At 39.3% G+C, this 17,695-nt stretch overlaps 1 protein-coding gene across 1 annotated transcript in view; it reads right to left on the bottom strand.

Moving 5' to 3' along the window:
• The window catches only part of LOC134639959 (contactin-associated protein-like 4), a 78,786-nt gene that overhangs the window by 24,201 nt on the left and 36,890 nt on the right, over positions 1-17,695 (bottom strand). The window contains exons 6-13 of the mRNA XM_063491488.1: positions 10,176-10,351; positions 9,915-10,040; positions 7,885-8,152; positions 7,090-7,239; positions 6,682-6,853; positions 2,461-2,567; positions 391-510; positions 1-201 (exon numbers count right to left, since the gene is read on the bottom strand). Of these exons, the coding sequence (XP_063347558.1) occupies positions 1-201; positions 391-510; positions 2,461-2,567; positions 6,682-6,853; positions 7,090-7,239; positions 7,885-8,152; positions 9,915-10,040; positions 10,176-10,351 (1,320 nt within the window). The remainder of the gene's footprint in view (positions 202-390; positions 511-2,460; positions 2,568-6,681; positions 6,854-7,089; positions 7,240-7,884; positions 8,153-9,914; positions 10,041-10,175; positions 10,352-17,695) is intronic.

The raw sequence follows: 17,695 nt of genomic DNA, 5'->3' as shown, positions 1-17,695 counted from the left end.
CTGGTGAGGTGAGTAGGCGTGACTTCCTGCAGTGGTAAGTAATTTCCTGTTCACAGTGCTCTGATAGGCTTATGATTGCTGCTAGCTGCTCCTCATCAGATGCATATTCAAAATGCACTACATGTTGATTCACTTCTGGTGACGGCTGGACTCTCGTTAGGTCTGTGTTGTTGTGGTGGATCACCATCCATGTGTTGTCCTCTGGTGCAATGAAAGAAGAATAAGGGAAAGCATGCATTTTTAATTTTTCATTTTCACCTGTATCTGTATTTGTATGTTATGTTGTGCAGGACTGAAAGATGGAGAATAAGGCAGGATGAAGGAGAGAGAGGAAGAGATTGTGCGCCAGGCATGTTGACGCGTGTGTGTTTTGATGTGTGTATCAGCTACCTGTCATGTTGCAGTATAACAGCTGTGGCTTGATGGGTCCGCTGCTGTCCACATCAATGTAATAATACCCCGAAATGTTGCCTTTGTGTTTGTAAGCCTCGCAGGACTGCTCGTATATTGCTGAGGAGAGAGAGACATCCTCGTCATCATCACTGCAGCCATTTAAGTTTGTTTTTCTGTCTATGCAACTGCACAGTGGTTGCTCATTTCGTTTTTCAGCATCTGGTCTTGTTCAACATATTGCAAGTAACTTAAGATTTTATTTTACAATGTAGATGCAGAGGGGCCAACTCTTCTCCACTGGATTATCTGTTTAGCTACATTTTAGTGAGTATATTATTATTATTACCATTTAATACACTCATCACTTTAATAGATGCATCCGTGCAACTGCTGGTTAATGCATATGTTAAATTAATTCATCATATGGTTCCAACTCAATCCATGTGTAGACATGGTCAAAACGATCTCATAAAGTTATATATATACTATATAGAACTCTATGGATCACCAGCCAACTCACCATTTAATTTAATGCACTAGTATTTTTTAATTTATGGAGAACATTATAACTGATAATAAGTGTGATTTAACTGACTTTGAACATGGCATGATTGTTGGCGATAGAGGGCTGATCTGAGTATTTCAGAAACTGATGATTTTCCCACACAACCTTCTCTAGGTTTTAGAGAGAATGGACTGAAAATGAGAAAATATCCAGTGAGCAGTAGTTCTCTGGGTGAAAATGACTTGGTGATTCCAGAGGTCAGAGAAGAAAGGCCAGGCTGCTTTAAGCTGATAGGAAGTTACCAGTAGAGCTAAGGCATTCAGAGATGCATGTCACATCTTGACGCAGATGGGCTACAGCAGCAGAAGACCACACTGGGTGCCACTGAGGAAGAACAGGAAACTGAGGCTACAATTCACAGCTCACCAAGACTGGACAATAGAAGATTGAGAATCATCAGACTAGAGAACATTTTTTCAAGTCCAACCAGGTACAAAAAAGGTGCACCTAATGGTTACAAGTGTATCTATCTATATATCTTCAAGGTTTATTGAATAAAGTTTATGCCATATATCTGATTTAATTTTCCTGGCCTTTTTTTAAACTCTTATATTAGTGCAAAGCAACAAAAAATGAATTATTGCCTAATAATTGTAATTATTATATTAATATGAATTATAATTGTACTTTACTCTGTTTATACTGGTCAAATTAATGAAAAAATGGAAACCTCAATAAAAGCTGAAGATACATTCTCTAAACCCAAATCTATGTCCACAGGTTGGTGCACCTTGATTAACAAAAATTATTCAGCAGCAGATGAATAGATGTGGATATGATATCTTGTGTTCTTGTGCTTGCTTGAAACCACTTAAAAGCATGGAATAAAGCACACTGTGAATGGGTGAATGTAGTGAATGGGTGTAAAGAGCAATTTGAGTGCCCAGTTACAAGAGTGCTACATAAAGCTCTATACAAGCACCTGTCCATTTACCATTTAATTTAATGCACTAGAATCTTGTAATTACCACTTATGGTTTACAGAGGCTGCTGTTGCCACTGCTGAACAAAGACTGCATAGCCATGCTTGAAGTCCTGTAAAATGTCCAGTGATTTTCAGTTTTGTTAGATGGTTGAAAAAGAGCACTTTACAAAGCCCTGAAAAGAAGAAAAATATAGCAACGCTTTTGCAAAGGAAATTCATTAATTTGCTCAAAAGAAGCACATGTTACATGTTCGTCTTAGAAACTGCTTCATGGTTTAAACTGAAGTGCTTATAAAGGATGTATTTTCCAATAGAGTTGTGTATCATTTCTTTCATTATTTCTTGTGTGACCTCTAAATCACTCTGTCTTTGTGCTAAGAGTTATCCCATGAGTGCTTACAATCATGACTGCTGGAAAGAAGTTAGATCTCTGCTTGACCTTCTGCCACTAAAATGTCTGAAGGGAAATGAAGTTAAAGCAGCAGGCTGTCTAATTAACGGAAACTCCCAAACATGAGTTGAAATACAGATCTGTGACCTTTGAACGACACCACTCAAAAAAGCGTCATGGCCTTACAGCTGTGACAGGTGGCTCCGCTGTACCCGGTCCCAGAGCAGTTACAGTGGAAGGTGCTCCATGACTGACTGCAGCTGCCTCCATGTTCACAGTGGCTGGGGGAACATCTGAGAGAGAGACAGGAAAGAAAGCACACATCTCCATATCTATTTAACATTGTTGCAGGGGAAACTTAATGAACTGCTTTATGACACACATCATTCTGTGTTATTGGTCTTCAGCTTAATGCGTCAGTTATTCAGTGAGGCAATTGCTTTAAAATACCCCATCATCATGAGAGAACAGTGCAAGTAGCTCTCGATGCCCAGTTTGGTGGAGAAAGGGAGAGGAGAGAATGCATCAGTTCTGGGGTCTTATTAAAACTCGTTTGCTCAGTCTCAAAGACAATAAAGACAAACTGAAGACAAAGGATTTCACAGCAAAGGATTTCATAAATCTATTTATAAAACTTCACTAGCTGGGCCCACGTCCTCATTTTAGGTTTGACAGCGCTTCAGTAGGTAAAGGTGAATGGCTTGGACATGAATTGAGCTGCGGTTTGGGGAAGGCCTCAAAGGGGACTGGCGATGGCTCCCGGGCCTGGCAGATCCCCATGTACTAAATAGAAGTGAAGAAGTTAAAGAATTGAAAAGGAGAGGGAAGGTGGGACAAGTAAACGAGAATGAACAGCTTGGTGAACTGGGGGAACATATATAGATGAGAACCGGAAGGAGCGTGTTAGGAGGGGTGGACCCGCTCCTGAAATTTATCTCCAGTAAGAAGTAATGTGTAATACATCACTTATTTTGAGTAACAACCCCACTCACTCAAAACAAAGTCTAATGGGCAGCCAAACAAGAATCCAAAATAGGGGAACAGATGGATGATGAAGACTAGCAGGCGACACAAGGGGTGTGACTAAATAGTCCACATAATTACTTTCCGACCTCTTTTCCTAATCTTTTTTCCTAGGCCTAGATGGAAATGGTCATGCAGTCAAGGAAAGATGTGACAGAGGACTACAAAGGACTTGCATTAAGAATGTTAATATCTGTTTGTAAGATGGACTACAAAATGAGTATCTTACCGTTACTCTGTTATTTTAAACTTTTTACCACAACATAAAAATAATGCCATTACAAAAGTTGGAACTTTAAAGATAACATATAGACTTTCCTGCTGGAAAGTAGTCCAACTCAATTACTCCTCCTTGGTTTGGAGTTTTGTGACCAAAGTTAAATTCACTTTTGGTCACTTACCACAGCTGAGTCAAAGTGAAAATTAATTCATCATCATTTCCAAGGCATTAGTCAAGACAACTTAACTATAGTGAACTTTAAACACACTTTGATCAATTAGCACATAAACTTGATTTAGAGAGCTCATATAGTTCTACGCTCTTCATGCAGGGGAACATCTGGACAAGAAGCAGATTTTATTACAGCAGCTGCACCAGCTGTGAGTTTGACAGCCTGTTGTTAAAAATTCAAAACATACCAGCAGGTTATGCACATGGAAAACAGATTTATTATTAATATTTACATGATGTGTGCCACTTTGCTTATTAAGTTGATATTTTTAATAAATGGTTGGATGGCGCCTCATTTTGACATCTGGGATGGAATGATTTCCTTTCCTCGCATAAAAAGATGGTCAATAAAGACAGTGGAAAAAACAAAACTATACACACATAGAAACACAAAAAACCCAACTTATATAAAAATCTAAAACAACAAATATATTACAAAACCCAGTGACAGGTGGAGGGGTTGAAACATTAGGCAGCAAAGCAGACTGGTGCCAGTTGTACTGAAATAGACCACTAAATTAGAAGGTTGGGTTTGCTATTTGTATGTGCAGGTGTGTGTATGATACACATAACACGCCTATGCCAATATCTCAGCTTCTGAGACAATTTTCTTTACATAAATATTACCTTTTTAAAAATAACCACACTGGACGCAAGTCATTATTCACTAAGAGTCTATGAAAGCCCACTGCTGGTTAAACCTTGTTCTTAACCACTGTTATGTTTCCTTAAAAAGTCCATGGGGGTATTTAAACTAAAAAAGTTCCATCAAAATAGAGGAGAAGACAATAAAGCTGTAAGTTTTATTGACTGTAAGGGCTGGAGTGTCTAACCCCCCCCCCCCCCCCCCCCCCCGGTCTTTAATACTGTGGCCTAATTGCTGAGTAAAATCAGCTGCACAGGAGGGGGGCACTTAAGGCCAGAGGGCGAGTAAGACACCCTCATACAGGATAAATCACTACAGGCCCTGCTTGTGCTGTATGGGCCTCACATATTAAATGCTGCAAAACCAGATTAATCATCCACAAGAAGTGATGTTTAAATTCAGCACAGCCATCACAAAACCTCCTATTTATGGATGCAAACAGAACCATCAGTATGCTGAGCAAATGCCACCTCAAGTTGCTAAAATATTTCACGGCTTTTAATGTGAGTGTGTGTTAAATAAAGTAATTGCACCTAATGCATCGTGATTTTACTTGGATGAGACATAGGCAGCTTCAAGCATGAGACTCAAGCCTGACCTAAGTGGAAAATAAAGAATTATAAGATTGAAAGGAAACTTGCAGATTTACAGTACACAGTTGTATGTGTGAAGAATAATACATCACTGGACAAAAGTACCTGAATTTTCACAGCAATTCGTGTCAAAATTACACACCATAGAACAAGTCTGAGAAAACTGTGCTGCTGTTAACTTTTTCCTCCTCAGTCTTCCTGTGTAAAACACGGAAAACAGCAAAGCGGATGACTAGAGGAAAAGAAGCGGAACATCAGAAACAGCGAGAGGAAAAAAAGAACATGGAGAGAAAGGAAAGGGGAACTAAAGTTTGGGATGTGTTGAAGAAGAGGAATGAGCAACAAAGGGAACGAAGGTTGGATGAGTAGAGCAGTGAATGAGTACGTAAATATATTTGGAAGGGGAAATGAGGTCAGCAAATTGTGACTGCGGAGAGTGAAAAAGAAGGGGAGGGAGAGCAGCATGTATTTTTAATCTTTTAGTCAGGGGGAAATTTGCTGTTAGAAAAAGACTTACTCAGCAGCCCTGTCAGATGGTAAAGTTTGTTTTTTTAACACCCAATTTCTTTGCTTCTTTTCTTCTCAAAGTAAGTTGGCATGAAGCCAGGTGCAGCACTCCGTATTTCCTCCACCACTTTAAATATTTGCATTTATCATTCTTTTTTATACATTTTTCAATCAAGCCAGAGAGTCCACTGATACATTTGGTATACATATGATCAAGCAAGCACCACTTATTACAACAAAGTGTGCTGTGGGTTGGAGGTGAGGGGTTGGAGAAGTGTAAATCAATTTTTCAAGTTGACATTTTATTGAAACAAAAGCTGCTCTGTGGGTAATATGTGTGCCATTTACTAGTGGGCTCTAATGATTTGGAAAAAGGTCTAATGTCATGTTCTGAGAGCAATGTGTTATTGCTCACACACAGCACAACATTAAACTCACGCAGTGGAGCTTAACTTGACATTTTCTGCAGTATGGAAAGAGAAAATAGACATATTAGTGGCTGCAGTTGCTCGACTATTTTATGATATGGAAATCCCAGAAATATCGATTCTGTCAGACGGTAAAAAAGGATTTTTCAGCTACAGCATTTTAGTCCCCAGCATGTATGCATACATGGTGCTGGTGTCCTTATAAAATGTTATACTATCAATGCAAAGCACAGCACCAGATGCAGAGCACAGCCACGCAGATAACCACTGGAAGAGCAGGAATGAAGAGGCAGCAATCAGGAAACTTGAAAAAAAGTTTAATCAGCCGCTGCTGAACACTAACTGCTTCGGTGTGTGTACGTGAACGCCTCCTGGTTTATTTTCCTCATACCAGTTGAAACAGAGACAAGCTACATGAAAAATTATGACGTTTTCTTAGCCAGAACACATTTTGGGAAACATTGACGCCATATTGCGTTTGTATCATATTCACTGTTGCCTAATAATCCACATGCGACCCCATTTCACAAAAAGGCTTCAGAGGGAGATTAAGAAGGTTTACAAAGGAAGCATGAAAACAAAATCAAACATTTTAATGCCAGTGAATCCTCTTTTCTGACAATCCTCGTTAATACAACAAATGCATTACATAGAATAATGTGTTTCTTTTCCTGGACAAATGGAGAGACAGACATAAGCAATACCCAATACATGGCATTTATGTAAATCAGTGTCGCAAATGGCCCCTTTAGGTCTTACCTGTCAATAATGCCGCACATATCGATTTGCAGGTGACTGTAGTTTCCGATCAGCCTCTGCTGCACCTTGATCAGGTCCAATGGCTGGTTGTCCACAGTCAGTAGACGCATGCAGCCCTGGAAAGCTTTGAAGGGGTTCAAACACTCCTGGCTATTTTCTTCAGCAGGACAACCTGGACAGAAGAGAAAACATCAATCAGTAAATCAAACACAGGAGAAATCAAGCCATCAATTCTACCATACCACTGTATTATTGTAGGGTCTCTAACTTGCAATATAAAGCTATAAAGTTGCTGTGATTTGGCGCTATATAAATAAAACTAAACTGAATGCATTGCGATGCAAGATGAGATTATATAGACAAAGATGAATGATGATGCATGTGTTTTATCGTTCATTTCTCGCTTACCACCAAAGAATATATGACCTCCTGTGGTAATTAAAAATGAGGGGCTCGCGTGAGCACTGGCTCCTTCATCACCATCCACTGTGATGGTCAGACGTCCTCCTCCTGATATCAAGTCCACAGAGTGCCACTGACCATCATTCAGAGCTGAACCTGAAGAGCCACACATATATGTCTAACTGTTTTTATTTTGATATCATGTTTCAATTCTAATTCATTGAAAATGGAAAAAAACAGAAGATGGTTCTTACTCAGGAATCTTTAAGTTTATGATATTACAACTATTTTAACATAAGAACTCCCAACAATGCTAGAAGAATAATTTGCACTTTCTCAAATGTCACACAGCCTATAACAGAACATAGTTTCATTCAGTTCTATTATCACTCCTGGAAGTAGTTTCTATTAGGAAATGGTGACACTTGGAAAAACCATGCAAGCATACAAAAAGAAGAATACCTCAAAAATACCTGTGTAATTCTCACATTTGAACACTCAGCCATCAAACAGACTTCATACTACAGACTAATTATGGTTCAGTTTGGACATCTGATGTTTTGAGTCAGTTTTAACTACAAAAATGTCTTTCTGGAGCTGGTCAGGATTTTGTATCTTGATCAGTAAATTTGGAACTTTGGATGATATCAGCTTGCTGCCTTCCAGTGTTTTGGGCTCAAAACAGAAATTTTATATCACGATTTTTGATACTGAATTTCTAACGTTAAGCTCCTTTTTTACATCCGGCTTTAAATTAGTCCAGTTAGTAAGTGCAGGCAGGATGGAGGCAGGCAGACTGACCTGCGTTGAGCTCCAGGGGTGCCCTGCCAGACTTGTGGATCTGTAAATGTGTTTTGGCTTTGCTCAGGTAAAGCCAGACTCTGCCTTCTTGATTTGGGAGTTCAAAGGTCAGGAGCAGCCCGGCCTTGTTCCATGTCCGAAACTGAAGCCCCACTGAGATACCCAGTGAAGATTGATCTATCCTTCTTGGTAACCGAAGGAAACTCTGGGGGCCGGTGAACGTCATGGCAACAAAAACGGGTTCAGAACATGAAAAGGTCACATTGCCCTGAGACAGATGGAGAAGAGAAGAGGAGACAGGAAAAGATATGAATAGAGAGAAATGAGTATAGGAAATAATCATGTCTGAATATAAATTAGTTCCAAGGCTGTCTGGTGCTACCCAAATACACAAAGATGTCATCAGCAAGTCTCCTTAAAAAAGCATAGGAGCATTACCATGATGATTATAGCCAGGCTTAATATAAGCACAGGCAGATCTTAGTGAAGACCAATGTCAGCCAAAAGAGTTCTAAGGTCACACCAGCGAGCAGAAGTTTGGAGAGGCGAAAACAGATAGAGAGAGAGTGAGAAGCAGGCTTATAGTTTCGAGAAGTGGTAATTGCAGTAAATCCACCGCTGGGGCAGCAACAGTGATACGTTCCATTCCGTGTCCTCCAATGGGAATACTGGGTTTCTATTTTCAGTTCAGCACAGAGCACACTGACACTTGATCAAATCTAAAAGCTCTTTGTGGGGTAGTTAAAGCAATATAGAGTAATGCAGACTGAAGAGGTGAAAGCTAAAGATGGTCAGTTTTCTTGTACACATTGCTGTAGCTTGACGAGATTTAAAAGCCACGCATACATTTTCATGTGCACAAACACACACACACACAAGCAAACAAGGTTAATTGGTGAATTTAAATTGACTGCAGATGTGGACGCAAGGTAAATAAAACAAGTAAAGTGCTGCATAAATATATGTGATGAGGCACATTGTGACCTGCAGGCATAAGTACTTTGAGTGGTCACTAAAGACTTGAACGGCACTATATAAATGCCAGTGTGTTCTCTTATGTGTTGCATTTGTAGTTTTCCACCGTTTTTACTAAAATATTTGTTTTTTACCTGACTTCATCATTTCAACATCCATTAAAATTGTCTCTACAAAGTGTGTTTGTAGTCAGTTTCAGCATCCATGCTCATTATAAACAAATATTCCACATTATGAATAGTTAGAGATTTGTGTAGATAGCAGAAGGGCTTCCAGAATTAATGAGAACATCTTATTAAAAAAAGAAAGTCAAACTTTCCTCTAAAAAACAGGACAAGAAAAATGAGATACACTATGTGCCCATGCTGTCAATATGTATAAAGCATAGACATAAATGTAAGATCACTCTGCTAGTAATGAGTCTAGGAGGTGGATGCCATCCAGACAAACAGGACTGGCAAGTTGGAAGATGATACTCCCCTCACAGAAGGAGAGAGACTCAAGAGCTATCAGTGTATCAACATCTGGAACTCCACAGTGCTGCTGCATCAAACTTAAGTTTAAATCTCACGGTGTGAGATTCAAAAGCAGCTGCATAAAAACATCCTACAGATCCACTGGCCAGGTAAGGTCATCATAAAACCATCACCAAGCATCACCAGAGAAGCTCTAACATGCAATGAAGGGAAGAGAAAGAAAGGAGAGTCAAGAAACACCTGGACATAGACCTCCAGGCAGACATCAAGAGGACAGAACTTACCTGGAGTTTAGATTGACTAGATGTTGGTCTGAGGTGCCATTTTTATTATAATAGACGCCTGACAGAAAATATTTAATATGCAGAGAGATACATTGAACTATATTGAACTTTTTAAAACTAAATTAATTCCTAATCACATTTTTACATGCATTATTTGGTTGCCAGTAACTATTCTTCTAAAGTTTAAATCAAGTACTTTTACTTATAACTAGGTAGTTATACTTTGACTCATTGCTACACAGTGTGAAACATACACAAAATAGCTTTTTCAGCAGCACACTATGAGCAAGTTTACCTTCACTGTAACCCGCTGGTCTTTTTGTTTAGCGAGGTCTACCAGGTTCAGGCCGTTGTAAACTGGGTTTTCCAAACAGCCATAGAATGACGTATAGCTGAAGCCCTGCTGTGCTCCCAGTATCATCTGTACAGGAGACAGAGTACACAAACAAGCAGATACAATAAAATACAGTAAAACTAAAATGTCTGCAGCTGCGAGGTGGGTGTCTTTCTGCCATCTGTCTTTTCATGAGTTGTCATCCTATCCTCAAATACATACCTGATCATGGTCCCAATGTGCAAATGTTGGTGAGATGTGCACCCACTCTGTGCTTTTGTCCACTGTGAGCTTGAGGTGATTGCTGTGATGCTCCACTGCAACGTGATGCCAGTGCTGGTCGTCTAGCAGGCTTCCCAGAGTCACAAGATACCGGCTGTCAGGAGACAAACTCTTTCCTGGAGCGTGGGAAGAAGACGAAGAATGACACAATCATATAGTAACAGTGGTTAAAAGAGAGAACGCTTGAATCTTAAAGCCTTTTTCTTTACCAATGGCGATAAGTATTACATCACTGACTTTTCTTTCTGCAGGCTGACAAGATGTTTTCCATGTAGAAACTGTTTATTTTAATTCTTTTTTCCTCCAAATGATTTCTGCAGTGAAAGAATTTGACTCTGACATATTTATTTCTAACCGCACAGCAGGAGCTATCGCTTCTCCTCCTCCTCCTCTCTGGAAATGAAGTTTCAAATTTCTCATCAACTTGAACTCCCCGCTGTGTTCTAGGTCTCTGAAGTGGTGCCACGGTGTCACAGTTTTCTGCCGGGGTTCATATCTTGGAAACAAAACCAAGGCTAGGTCTACATTTCAGAAAGAACCAGAAAACGCAGATGGCGAAACATTCAGTAATTAACACTAAATGGGGTAGAGAAAAAGAGAAAGAGAGGTAGATGGGTATAAAAAATGACCAGTGAAATGCTTCTGATTCTTTCTACTCCCCAAAGTGTCAGCAGAGTGAAGCACTTTCACTGAGTGATGGGGGAGCTAAATGCACTCTGTCATTAAATATGAATTAGATATTGTTTGAAAGGAGACTACTTTGTCTGTGTGGGGAAAGAAAGAATGAGTGAATGAGAGAGGGAGACAGACTGGGGCCAAGTTCACTGTGTTCAGTCATCAATCATAATTGATCTGTCAAACAGATAGTTGGCAGAAAAGAGGGAGAGACCTGAGAAAGATGGGAGTACTCATCACTGATCAGCAGACTGATGTCTGCACTGGACAAGGAAGAAGAGAAACAGGGAAACTGAGCAAAGGTGTAGTCTAATGACAACTGTTTTTTTTACTATACTAATAACTTCTATGTTTTGGGTACAATATTCACTCACAAGCCACTTTATACCTGGTTCAGCTGCTCATTACGCCAAATCACATGGCAGTAACTCTATGCATGTAATCATGTAGACATAGTTAAAACAACCTGGTCAAGCTCACAATGAGTATCACAGTGGGGAAGATGATTTAGGTGAGTTTGAATGTGGTATTGTCACACTATCCCATGCAGGCTGGTTTGAGTATTTCAGAAACTGCTGATCTACTGGGATTTGTCTGCAGAACCATCTCTAGGGTTTACAAAGAATCAACAACAAATGCCTTGTTGATGCCAGAGGTCACGGGAGAATGGCTAAACCGCTTCGAGCTCATAGGAAGGCAACTCAAATAACCAAAACAGGACAGTCGGCTTCATCACAGGTGAGGATGACTCAGAGTACAGACAGTGGATTGGACTCTGTGGACTGGTGCCAGCAGAACCACCTGCTGATCAATGCCGGGAAAACCAAGGAGCTGGTGGTGGATTTCCAGAGACGCAGACCCACCACACTGACACCGGTGAACATCCAGGGAGTGGACATTGAGATAGTGGACTCGTATAGGTACCTGGGTGTTCACCTGAATAATAAGCTAGACTGGAGCCACAACACTGATGCTCTTTACAGGAAGGGTCAGAACAGACTCTACCTGCTGAGGCGGCTGAGGCTTTTAAAGACCTTCTATGACTCTGTGGTGGCATCTGTCATTTTTTACAGTGTGGTATGTTGGAGCAGCGGTTTATCGGCAGCTGAGAGGAAGAGGTTGGATAAACTCATCAGGAAGGCCAGCTCTGTTCTGGGATGCACCCTGGAACCAGTGCAGGTGGTGGGAGACAGAAGGACTCTGGCCAAAATAACATCTCTGATGGACAGAGTCTCCCACCCCATGCATGTAAATGTTGCTGAACTGCAGAGCTCCTTCAGTGACAGACTGCTGCATCCTCGATGCATGAAGGAGCGTTTCCGCAGGTCCTTCCTCCCTGCAGCTGTGAGACTGTACAATCAAAACTGCTCCCAACAAACATAGATGTTTACATCAGCGCTGTAACTTGCACTATTTTATCAACCAATTCACACTGTAACCAGGGTTTGCCTCTTATCTGTATTTAATTTTATTTAATTTAATAACGGTACAGTACTCTGTTTTTGGTAACCATTGTCCTTGATGTAAATATGTAAAAATTGTGCATGTTTCTGTTCTGTGTCTTGTGTACTGTTTGTTTGTATATGTGTCTTTCTTGCTGCTGTTACATCCAAATTTCCCCTTGTGGGACAATTAAAGGATTATTCTAAAACCAGGGAATGCAGAAGAGCATCTCTGAACACACAACACATAAATCCTTGAAGCAGATTGGCTTCAGCAGAAAAAGACCACACTGGATGCCACTCTAGTCAGTTAAGAACATAAAACTGAGGCTACAATCCACACGTGCTCACCAAAACCTGACAACAGATGACTGGAAAAATGTTGCCAAGGTTTCAGAATCTGGTAGAAGACATATGAAAGCATTCACTTGTCCTGCCTTGTATCAAAGGTTTATACTGGTGGTTCCAATTGAGCATTGTTTAAAGTATACAGCCTATATGAGTATATTGTTGCTGATCATGTACATCCTTAATGACCAAAGTGTACCCATCTACTGATGGCTGCTTCCAGTAAGATACTGTCCCTTGTCACAAAGCTCAGATCATCTCAAACTGGTTTCTTGAACATGATCGTGAGTTCTGCAGACTCAACTAGCCTCCACAGTCACCAGATCTCAATTTATTAAAGGACCTTTGCATAATGGGATCATCTTAATATGGACCAAAACCTCTGAAGAATGTTTCCACCACCTCGTTAAATCCAGAGTTTGAATCCTGAATCCTGCTTTCAGTTAAATATTAATAAAACAAACACCATCTCTCGTGCCAGCTGAGTCCACATTATTCTTCTCTCATGCACACACATACCAGTGATGCAATACACCTTCATACCAATGGTTTCACAATATTCCAGTGTTAAACAGCTGGCAACAGGTGCCAAAGAGACAAATACATTTATTATAATTATTACATCAATATGGCACCGAAAGCAAGAGAGAGGCAGATGGTTTGGGAAAAAAAAGAACATGGAGGTAAACAATTCAATACAAGTTCAAATTGTGCAAGAAGTCAACTTTAAAAATGTTTTATGAGGAAGGAAATGCATTCAGCACATTTGTTGAATGTATACATAATTTTTATTTACCAGAAAAGTTCACATGACATCTTTAAATTATTCGAACAGTCCATGAAGATAAGCAAAAAAATTTGAAACTCTTGAATTTTTTATCCCACCGTAAAAGCATTTTCCTGTCCAGAAAATCCTTCTCTGGAATATTTGTTGTATAAGTATCTGATGGACTTTTGGAAATTTCCCAGTATGACATCATCTTAATTTAGAGTATGCCCTCAGAATAAAAAAGATTTTTTCCAATGTTATTTTTACTTTGAAAAGTTCCTCAAAGCTGTTTTAATTTTCACATAGGTCCTTGTTTTAAATCATTTCAGACAGCTACCCAGGGCAATACCGCCTCATAATCTGCTGTCTACTTCTGCATTTCAGCACTTCGCTGCAGCTCTAAATCTAATTTTGTTAGAAGGCACTGATAGATGACAGACTGATATAATTGTTTCAGTATTTTCATTTTATTCTATTTAGAGTAAATGATTGAGACGGTGTGCACAATCAGTCAACACAAGCATAATGAACAACCTCTAAATGTGCTCACAACACAAGCTGCTGCTCCAGGAGCAAAAGTTTCTCAAGCAAGCAAAAAAAGTAAGCAAAAAAGAAGGAATTACAGTTTAAAAAGAAAAGAAACATAGCAAATCAAGACGATATGAAGAATTTACAGTACAAATACTCTACTGCTGGATTGTTTCTGAGATGCATCAAAAAGTAAAGTAAATGGACATGTGCCCGAGTTGTCACATTGTTAAAGAATTGGCTCCTTTGGAGCATAAGCAATATGGAATATCCAGAAGATCAATGAACATATTCAGTAGTTTCTAAACATAGCAAGCAAATCCAAAAACATTTGGGCCTGCTCCAAACTCAAGACCATCCAAGTCTCACAGGGCTTAAAGCTAATCAGTTTACAGTTGTGAGTCAAACATAGCCTCTGTGTCACTGAAATGATTCAGCTGTGGGCTGTAAAATTAAACACAGTCGGCTCCTTCTGACATGAGCATGTTGCTTCTTGGATGAAAGCTAAGCAGCTTATTTACAACCCCGTAAGACTGAGTAAACCTGCAACACCTTCGCATCAGTCAATACAGGCAGAGCAGAATAACAAGGTAAGTCAATATTGTAAGACGGTATTGAACATGACATGCAGCCCACCATTCACTGTGACAGCTGAGCTGGCAGAATGAGTCATCACCTGCATCCAACAGCAGGGTCGAGAAGAACAGCCACTAAATGACAGGAAATATTTAAATATTTTATACCTGTAATAATTCATCATGTGCTATAAAAAGCTCTGAGTGCTCATAATAATGCAGGCGATTCCCAGCTGCCCGTTGGGAGTAAAATACGACCAGTCACTTTTGACATGTTCGGCATTCTGATGTGCCGCCTAAGACTCCTCATTTTGTCATTTTAATTTGTCATGTGTGCCTACATGGACAGTAAATGAACTGTACTCTGTGCAAATGAGCCTGAGTAAAGGAGACACACTTTATCAACAACTCTAAATGCATACTGTTGTGTACAGTTACTGGCCTTGGGACATGACCCCTCTGTTTAGTGGAACCTCACTATTTTGGGGAAGCCTGAAGGAATCCCTTTTGGAGTTTTTTTCCCCTCTCCTGTGATGCCTGAAAAAAGGGCCTTAAGTACAGCTTTACTTGTTATTACTGCAAATATCTACAGTGTATTTGTAGGAGGTATAGGGAAAACTCTTGGGATGTTGTCTGCTCATCTGTCATTTTCTTGACATTACATATTTCTGCAAAAAAGGCATTTATATTTTATACCTGTCTCCTAAGGGATTATTTTTACATGTAGAAAACCTCCAATATTTCCATGATATATATGTATATATTTATATTTTATACCTGATAGGCAGCTTCTTTATTTTATAAGAGAAAAGTGCTACATTTTTTAAGCAGCACTGTCTTCATTCTTTACCTAACAAAAAAAACTTGACCAGAGGGCACAAGATCAGTGAACAATGACTGCTGGCAGATTTGCTTTCACTAAATAATCAAAAGCCAAAATAAAAGAGAACTCAGCTTAATTACAAGCCTAAATAGGTATGACCCTGAGAACTATAATCCAAGAATTTGATGAATGTATAGTAACCATGAAATGGGTTGCTTCTGGAAAGAACACATGAATTTTAATGAGCCAGCGTATTTATTCAAACTGTGCGGATGGCTCGAGAGCTAAGCATCGTCTGTTAAATACTGCTGAAGGCTGCATTGTGAACGTGGGCAAATAAAACTCTCAATCTAATGCTGGTACAGGTGCAAATCAGTCAGTTATTACCTTTGCTGTAATTTGGAAAGCTAAACTTTTAAAGAAGTGCACAGAATGATAAAGGGCTGAATTATCACAGAGTGATTCACTGAGCCAACAAAACTTATCAGACATAGCACGGCCAACTCTCTCCATGCAGTTCTGTGAATATGTGCAGAAAAAGAGGGACATCCAAAAATGCATGTTTCATCCATGTGTGAAAGTTAAGCTACACTGTCCTTTCGTCTCTTTACCTGCGAAGTGTTTTGAAGAATCTCCTGTCAGTTTTTTACATTAACTCAAGGTTTGATCCAAGGTTGATCTTTGGCTGGCGTAAAAAAAAAACTGCTTTTCAAAGGCTGTCATGATCAAGAGGTCAGCGTTCAAAAAGCTCTGTCATCTCAGTCAACTTTAACCTGATTTTCGAATGGTTTCATAGTGATTATCTCAGTGGGCTGCATGCCTTTTGCATTTATTCTTTTCAGCATCTTGGAACAAACCCACAGATCGAGGATGGATTCTGGATGAACTGATGTTTATTCATATGCTCTTTAAAGAAAAACACATTCAGCAACAAAATTTGCTTTAGGCCAAAATTCAAACACAAATCACAGAGAGCTGCTTCTGACAACAACTCCCACCAGAAACTCACGACAAAGTCTCATATCTGTGTAGCAGCTAAAAGGAAAAAAAGGGAAAAGATCGTGTTACACAATTAACCTTACTGTCACCATTCCAATAGTGACATTTTTGTCATGGCCAAAAATGTTTTTGAATGACCTCATTCAAGATGTCCAAAAAGTGAAAAAACATAAATCTATTTTCACACAGTTCTTTAAAAACCTTCAACAAATTTAAGCAATCTGTGTTGATCATGTTCAAGCTGAGGAATTTGTTTTCGCTGCAGTACAATCAGGAACTACAGTTGTAAATTAGACATTTCAGTCAGGTCTCATGGGTCAGCATAACTTTGAAACCAGTGTAATTCAAGTGGAAGAACATGTTGCCTCTGCACCACCTATGTTTTGGAACTTAACTATGAATTTCACAGAAATGCATATTTTTAAGTTGTTAGTTGTATATACAACCTGAAAGTATTGCTTTCAGGTTGCACATATATAGGAAGAAGGGGGCAAGTAGGTGGGAAAATAATGAAAGAGAATAGGACAAATAAGCACAGTCCCACAGTTAATGGAAGGTAAATGACTCAATTTCAAAACAAAACATAAAAAGAAAGGCAAGCAGAGAACTGGAATGACATATTCAAAGGATGGTGATAAATTACTAATTCAGAAGTGTTAAGGCAGAAGAAGAGACTGAGTGCAGAGGGCAGAGGGGCAGAGATAAACCCAACCACAGCAGCCAATGAAATAGGGAGTGGAATGACAAAAAGTAAAATACCAGAGAGAAAACATGCCCAAAAAGTCAGCTAGCCAATCAAATATGGACAGAGTGGATTTTTGTTTTTAATTGAGGCATAACCGAGATTGGGGAGTGACAATAATGATAATAAGTCCCTACGATGACACACTGAACCCAGATAGGATCTAGGATATTTTCATTTTATCCACATAAAAGCAAAATGAATATCCTGTTTAGTGAAATAAATTCAACGAAGCGCAGCAGAAGTATAAAGGTTAGACGTTTAATTAAAACCAGAGAAGTACTTGGAGGAAGATCTTTTATGAAATATTACTGTACTACACGTGGTAAATGTAAATTCAGCATATCCTGTAGTGATGAACTGAAGAAGCATAAACCATAGATAAATGTGTTCTTCTCCACCATAAAATCTCTGGGATAACATTAATAAAGCTGGCAAGTTTGCCAACCAAATGAAAAACCAATAAAATAAACCATTGAAAGGTTATCTTGTGGCAGCTGGTTCTTACTTGATTTTTTCTTTAAAAACTATATATATATTTTACAGTTATTTTAATATT

Source organism: Pelmatolapia mariae, linkage group LG13 (genome assembly GCF_036321145.2).
Source record: "Pelmatolapia mariae isolate MD_Pm_ZW linkage group LG13, Pm_UMD_F_2, whole genome shotgun sequence".
Taxonomy (NCBI): Eukaryota; Metazoa; Chordata; class Actinopteri; order Cichliformes; family Cichlidae; genus Pelmatolapia; species Pelmatolapia mariae.
The sequence above is the reverse complement of the archived record's forward strand: the minus strand, read 5'-3'. Positions and strand labels throughout refer to the sequence as shown.